Source organism: Grammomys surdaster, unplaced genomic scaffold, assembly GCF_004785775.1.
Source record: "Grammomys surdaster isolate TR1022 unplaced genomic scaffold, NIH_TR_1.0 252, whole genome shotgun sequence".
NCBI classification, from domain to species: domain Eukaryota; kingdom Metazoa; phylum Chordata; class Mammalia; order Rodentia; family Muridae; genus Grammomys; species Grammomys surdaster.
In genome coordinates this window covers 21,781-29,219 of record NW_021604693.1, presented here as the reverse complement: position 1 = coordinate 29,219, position 7,439 = coordinate 21,781, and the positions used below count along the sequence as shown (strand labels likewise).

Here is a 7,439-nt window from a genome sequence, read left to right as displayed (position 1 = left end):
GGGGTGGGCTCATTGCCTCTAGAGGTGGGGTCTGGTCAGCCTGGGGTGGGCTCGTCGCTTCTAGAGTAGGAGAAAGGTCAGCCTGGGGTGGGCTTATCGCCTCTAGAGAAGGGACCTGGTCAGCCTGGGGTGGCCTCATCGATTCTGGGGGAGAAGCCAGGACTTTGGAGGGCTCGGGTCCGGATTCCACGGCTACATCTTCGCCTTCTCGAGTAGTGTCCCCTAACTTGTAGAAGCGTGCAAAGGTCTCTGAGGGTTTGGTTCCAGTATGAGGGGCAAACCCAGCCGCCCGCGCTATCTCCACAACACGGTCAGAGAACGACTTCAGCTCCTTGGGCCGTAGGTCCACCAAGTACCTATTTTGGGAAACTGTGTGTGAGGAGACCTGGCTTTTGGCCCAGCTGGGACCTTCCCACAACCAGTCCTCTGGCTCACCGAGCTAATTCCACTACCAGGTACCCTCCGGGGGCCACGCAAGCTCCGAGCTCAGGGCTGAGTAGATGGACCATCCTGAGGAGAGAAAGGGCTAGGAGCTGAGATACACAGGTGGGGGCGAAGGCCCAGAGCAGGATGGAGACTGCAAAGCTAAAGTCCTGGATCCTGAAAAAGAGAAAACTGGGGCCCAGTCCTAAGTCTTTATGAGTACATCTGCGTCCCACTTACCCACAGGACACATAGAGGAGCTGGAACCGGCCCTGGTAGCAAGTCTTGTGGTGGAGAGTCTGCGAAGACTCTAGAGGCAGGAAGTGGATAGTGAAGGGTTCTTGAGCAGGCACTGAAAGAGAAGGGAAGAAGGTCAACTCTGGGGCTGAAGAGCTGGCTCAGCTGCTAAGGGAGCTCGACACCCTTTCAGAGACCCTGAGTTTGCCACCCAGAACCCAAATGAGACACCACCTCTAACTCTAGTTTCTGGGGATATGGCGCCCTCTCGTGGCTTCCCAGGGCATCTACATGTGTGCTTGTACACTTTTTTTTTTTTTTTTTTTTGAAGACAGGGTTTCTCTGTGTAGCTTTGGCTGTCTTGGAACTCACTCTGTCGACCAGTTTGGTCTCGAACTCAGAGATCCGCCTGCCTCTGCCTTTGCTTGTCTGGTGTTGGGATTAAAGATGTGTACCACCACAGCCCGGCTATGCATATAAATCTTGAGAGTCAGAGAGATGCACAAGTGGCAAAGAATACTGGAGTCAACACCCCTTGTGCTGTGCTTTTGTTTTGAGTCAGGCTCTCATCTTGTAGCTGAAAATGTCTGGAATTGGGACCCAAACCAGGTGTTTCCTCCTGTCTCAGCCTTCTGAGCTTCGGTGACAGCTGGTCTTTTCTTTAAAATGATTTTTTTTTTTTTGTGATGGTGTGTGCCACAGTATGTGGGTGAAGGTCAGGCATGCAACTTTTACTGAGTGAGCTCTTTCTGCCCACCATTACTGGGATCCCAGGGATTGAACGTGAGCTGCAAGGCCCTGATGGCAAACATTTCTCCTTGCTAAGCTATCTTGTCACCCTTCCATGTCTTTCTAGAAGCCTCCTTTTTTTTTTTTTTTCTTTTGCTGAGCTGGATGGGGAGGTGGGCCCACGAGGCAGACATCCATTTTACAGACAGGAAAGAAAGTATGGGTGATCCCTTGAATAAAGGGACACCTAGGGAGAGATGAGTTAAGGAATGGAATAGAGAGAAGGACAGCCAGAATCCATTTAGGCAAAGTGTGTAGGGAGCGATATAGCCGGTTCTCAGTTAGGACTCTATAGAGGGCTGAGAACTCTACTGGTGGTATCAGGGTTTAGGAAAGGGAGAACAAGAGATAAAAAGAGAATGAACATCAACGAGAGAGCAACTGCCCAGGTATTCCAAACTAGCTCTGTCAAAGCTTGGGGGAAAAAACCAGTGTCTATCTGAAGTTTGCAGCTGCTAGCTGCCTACCATCTGGCTTGGGCGACTCTGTCTCCTCCACGTTCCCCTGGATGGCTCTCCGGCCCCTCCAGGCGGCCACTTCTCGGAACAGCTCTGTAACATTGTGCTGCGTGATCTCGCTTGCAGTCTGCCCAGGAGAAAGGGGTGTGGGGGGAGCAACGTTAGGCTAGGAACATTGGGGGTAGGTAGGGGCGGGGCTTACTGTGTACAGGTGACCGCCAGCCCCAAACTAGAATTCCTTGTTACTTTTCCAGGGCTGGATTTAGGACTTAGTAAGAGGGCTGGATCATAGCTCTCCAAAATAGGGACCAAGACGTTGGGGACAGAGCCTGTTACTTGGATGGAGACGCTGGACCAAAATAAGGAGTGGAGCTCAAAAAAGCGTTGGCCCTACTTGGCAGGAAAGGCAGAGAGCAGGATTTGTCTGCTGGTCCTAAACCTAGCCCCACCGGGCCCACACCTTGACCGGTTGTCCGTTACTCGTCCGTAAGAGGCTCTGGTCGTCCGCCTCGATGCCAAAAGCCACAAAGGGCCCCGTGGCGATGTCCCCCCAGTATCCGCGCGCAGCTACGCGTTCCCCACGCTGGAAAAAAAACAAAGACATGAGATCGCAAGTGAGGTCCAAATTGGAGACCTTTACTGGTAGATACCTAAAATTCGCAGACCAGGCCTAGAAGTAGATACATACGTGGCTCAGGAGGCGACCCGACGCCAGAGTCCTATTGGGCACGTGGTAAGCACTCAAGTCTCTGAGTTCAAAGGCAACACCTATGTCGCGCCAGCGTCGGAATTCCTGGATATGGATGACTTGGGCCTGGAGTAGAGGATAGGAAAGAAGGCCCTGATTAATCCGGTATAGAAACCCCAACCTTATATCTATAGGAATTCCTCCAACTTAAGACTCCAAGGTCCAGACCCAGCCCTCCCCCCTCATATCTAGGGGCAAAGTCCTAGCCCTCTTCCTTCCCTCTGGATTCAGATGCTGGCCACCTGCTCCAAAGCTTCCTCACCCCTCGATCATGCAACTTCATGCGCAGGTCCCAGTCGGCAACACCACGCCGGGCATCGTAGCGGGAACCCAGGTAGTGGCGCAACCTCGAGTCCCAAAGGCGACTCATGGGGAAAACTTCCGGTCCCTTCTCCCCACCTGACCAGAAGCGGAACACGGCCTCCAGGGCATCCCGCTCGCGGAACTGCAGAGCCAGGGAAACATGGAGGGAGCCAGAGATGCAATGAAGGCGCCCCTCCATCCCATTAGGTGGGAATGATTATGGGGGTGGAAAAAAAATGAGACAAAGCCTCCTCTAATCCTAGGCCACAGTAGTGGGAGTCACGGAGGTAGAATTGGGGATCCCAGACTCCAACCTGCTCCAGCCCTTCAATTCCTCTGAACTGCTGACTTCCATTCTCCCCGCAGCCACCCAAATTTCAAGCAATGTTCCCCTTCTTCTCCCCCCAACAAAAGTAGGCAGCTGTGGCACCTTCTCCCCCCATCCCCTAACAAAGGTGGGCAGCTGTGGCACCTTGAGCTCCCGAAGGCTAAGCCAAGGTAGTCGCTCCTCCAGGCCATCAGGCTCCGGGACCAGATTAGCCAGGTGGCTAGCCTGGGCGCGCAGGAAGGCAGCTACGGAGGGTCGCAGCAGCGCGTTTCCCCACAGCTCCAGGAAGGTCTCACTCCGCTCTGGAGGGAGGTGGGAAGGATGAAACAGGGAACGAGACTTGGCAAACTGCACCAATTCAGGAACTGCCACCACCACCCAGCACTGCTGATCCAAGCTGGGACTTCCCAAAAGCAAGGCAAGCTGACATACCTCTCCGAGCCTCTTCTTAAAAATGTATTTTTGGGCTCGAGAGATGGCTCAGCGGTTAAGACTGACTACTCTTCCAGAGGTCCTGGGTTCAGTTCCTAGCAACCACATGGTGGCTCACAACCATCTGTAATGGGATCCGATGCACTCTTCTGGTGTGTGTCTGAAGATAGCTACAGTGTGCTCACATACATAAAAATAAATCTTTAAAAAATTTATTTTTAATAAATTAAACTTTATTCATTGTGTGTGTGTGTGTGTGCCTGAGTGTACACCTGTGCACTACGTGCAAGACCTTCCTGAGGTCAGAAAGGGTGACACAGTCCAGAAGCACAAGAAAACTATCTGAAAGCAAAACAAAACCAAAACCAAATCAAAGCACCCAAAACTCCACAGTAAAGAGGAAATAATTTAATATTGTAAGATCGTTTTATATTTTTGTTTTTTTCATTTGGTATTAAAGATGAAACCCACTAGGGGGTGGTGGCATACACCTTTAATCCAAACTTTTAGGAGGCAGAGGCAGGCAGATTGCTGAGTTTGAGGCCAGCCTGGTCTAAAGAAGTTTCAGGACAGTGAAGAATATACAGAGAAATCCTGTCTCAAAAAACAAACAAAGGGGATGAAGCCAAAGCACTTCCATGTGCTGGGTAAGCATTCTACCAAATTTTATAAATGTGTGTGTGTGTGTGTGTGTGTAGCCTGAGAAAGGAGGATCCCCAAAAGTTTTAGCCAGCCTGATCTACAACAATACATCTCTGTCTTAACTTCCCAGTGCCTCTTAACCCTAAAAAATTCATTCAAATGTACCAAAGTGAACTAAGTTGTGGGACCGGGGGCTGGGGGTCAAGGGGCAAAAGGTGCCCGCGCTCAAGTTTGATGATGAACTGAGTTTGCACTTTGAAACAAAGTGGTGGAAGGAGAGAACTGAGCTGGTGTTAGAAGTCAAACACTGCACATTTTTTTCTGTAGAATCCTCACATCGATCCTATTGGTAAGGGATGGCAAGATGCCTTCTGCCAGGCCTAAGGATCTATCCTTGAGGCTCAGACAGTAGGAGAGAACCAACTCCCGTGGGTGTCCTCTGAACTCCGCTTGCAGTCTGTGGCATGCACGTGCACTCACTAAATAAACACATATTGAGGCCCCATCAGTGGGAGACCTTTCAGGACCTGCATTTTGCAAAGGATGAAATAGGAAATAAAGACCTAAGGGGTCTTTGCTTTGCCTTTCACATTTTATTTAGCGTGTGTTCTTATTATAACCGATTTCCACAGACTATTTGTTTGTTTTTTCAAATGGCCACAGAACCTAAAACTCTATGAAGCTAATGACAATCTAAATGTCTGAGCCTCCTAGCTCCCTCTCTAGTGCTGGGACTACCTGTGCCACCATACCAGGGGCTTTGTGCACACTGGCACTCTACTAACTGAGCTACATCTCCAAAATTTTATTTATTTTCTATTTTTGAGACAGGGTTTCACTGTGAGCCCTGGCTGGCCTGGATCTCACTATATAGACCAGGCTGGCCTTTAACTCCTTGAGATCCACCTGCCTCTGCCTCCCAAGTGCTGGGGTTAAAGGTGTGCACTATCAGGCCCATCACATCTCCAGAAATTTAAATCACACCATTGGAAGGCCAGCTACTTTAGGGGTTGGGGGAAGCCTTGAGTTTGAATGCTAGAGTCTTCTGTTTGTTATTTATTCATTCATTCATTCATTTATTCATTTATTTAGAGACAGGGTTTCTCCCGTGTAGCCCTGGCTGTCCTGGAACTTGCTCTGTAGGCCAGGCTGGCCTTGAACTCAGAGATCCACCTGCCTCTGTCTTCCGAGTGCTGGGATTAAGGGCATACCCACACCACCTGCCCCTGTCTGAATGCTAGAATCTTAAGCGACTGACCTTGGAGCCCCATCTTCTCAGGCTCCTCTAGGGCTAGACTGAAGATCAGCATGTGACGGGCCACCGCTTCCAGATTATTCTCCAGTACATAAAACTGGAGTGACAGACAGGAGAGTTCTGCAGATCCAGGAGCCCAGAACACCAGCCTTCCCCCACACTCCTGTATGGAGCTGGAACCCAATCAGGGACCTTGCACGAGCTACAGCAGCACTCTACCACTGAACTACATGGCCAGCACTCCCCCCTACCCCCATTTTCCTTTCTATTGTGAATCAAGGTCTCACTAGGTCGCCCTTGAACTCTCTGTTGCCCAGGAAGGCCTTGAACTTGAGATGCTTCTCCTGCCTCAGCCTCCAGAGCAGCTGTGGTTACAGGCTTCAACCACTAGATCTAGCTTGCCAGGACCCTCTTTCCAGATCATCCCCTCACAGCACTCCGGGAGGCTGTAGGACCTTACTTCCCTAGGACATGGATCAGAGACTCTTAGTTTCCACCGCCTCAGATCCCACAGCCTAACCTCTATGACCTGGAAGCTTTTATCCTAAGCCTCTCTTCTCTCCAGGGCTCAGGAATCTGGCCTCTCACTCAGTTCATTCTGCTTCATCCACAACCCCAGAATCCCAACTCACATTGAACCTCCTGCGAGGCCAGAGCGCCGCCCTGGCCAGTGTCCGCAGCATGTGTCTCCCATCCACAGAACCTAACAGCAGGGCATCCAGCTCTGGGATCTTGCACTCTGTTTCCGACTGTGAATCTGGGTCTACAGGAGGACCTGGCAAGACAATAGTGAGCAGGGACTGGTGGTCTCGTCTCCTGAAGCTACCTTTAGAAGTTATGAATCTACCAGGCTTGGTACCCCAAGGCTGGGTTCCAAAAACAGCGATACCTTTGCCTTATAGAACTCAATACCATCAAAGAATATTTTGGGGGTACCCCTCTCTCGAAGGCATTTAATTTAGGCGACATTGGCATATAAACCCCATCAGCATCCTCTACCACTGACACAAGTGCTGTAGGCTGTGCACACAGTCCACAGTTGGGTTTGGAAAGGCACCTCTGTCTAAGACCGTGTGTGGGCCTAGGGTAGACTCACTTTCAGCCTGTAGGTCCAGCGCTGGGGACAGACCCCACCAAGACACAGAGCCGTAGCCGGCACCCGAGCCCGCAGGCGTGGTCATCGCTCTGTGGGACAAGAATCCTGGGAAATTCACATTTGTCCATCCCATCCCTTTCTTGCTGCCCCTCACTTCTTGCCCCTTCGCCTCCACGTTAATCCCCTCACCTTTATCCTTCTAAATACCCGTAGGTGACCCTTCTCCCGCAGGGACCTGAGCTGAGCTCCTGAAAGCCAGCACAACTGTCTCCCAGAGGCTTCGCCCACTCTGAGTCATCATCCAATGGGAGCAGGTGGTTTTGCATTCTTGCTATCAACTGACCAATGAACGTGAAAAGGTACCGCGCACTACGAACTTTTGACCAATAGAAGCTCCGAGAGATGGCTGCCCCAGGACTGGACGCCGGACGCGGTTGTCATAACGACAGCCGGGCCAGGGCCCTGCTTTCTGGATCTGTTCAAATTTCTAAGAAAGGGAGGACCAAGCTTGCTACTTCAAATTATATCAGAACTGAACGAAATATTTTTTCCTGTTTTCTCTTCCATCCATCCATCCATCCTTCCTTCCTTCCTTCCTTTCTTCCTTCTTCCTTTTCTTTTCTTACCTCCTTCTCTTCCTCCTTCTTCCTCTTCCTCCTCTTCGTCCTCTCCTCTCCTTCCTCTCTCCTCCCCCTCCTCCTTCTCTCTTCCCTCATCTACTCTTCTTT

General features: G+C 50.9%; 1 protein-coding gene across 1 annotated transcript in view; it reads right to left on the bottom strand.

Annotated features, from left to right (window-relative positions):
* Nucleotides 1-6,796, bottom strand: part of Dnaaf3 (dynein axonemal assembly factor 3) — a 7,267-nt gene extending 471 nt beyond the window's left edge. The window contains exons 1-11 of the mRNA XM_028775112.1: nt 6,712-6,796; nt 6,248-6,390; nt 5,619-5,712; nt 3,431-3,588; nt 2,918-3,100; nt 2,596-2,721; nt 2,368-2,490; nt 1,917-2,034; nt 664-775; nt 436-510; nt 17-356 (exon numbers count right to left, since the gene is read on the bottom strand). Of these exons, the coding sequence (XP_028630945.1) occupies nt 17-356; nt 436-510; nt 664-775; nt 1,917-2,034; nt 2,368-2,490; nt 2,596-2,721; nt 2,918-3,100; nt 3,431-3,588; nt 5,619-5,712; nt 6,248-6,390; nt 6,712-6,796 (1,557 nt within the window). The remainder of the gene's footprint in view (nt 1-16; nt 357-435; nt 511-663; nt 776-1,916; nt 2,035-2,367; nt 2,491-2,595; nt 2,722-2,917; nt 3,101-3,430; nt 3,589-5,618; nt 5,713-6,247; nt 6,391-6,711) is intronic.
* Between the last annotated feature and the right edge of the window lie 643 nt (nt 6,797-7,439).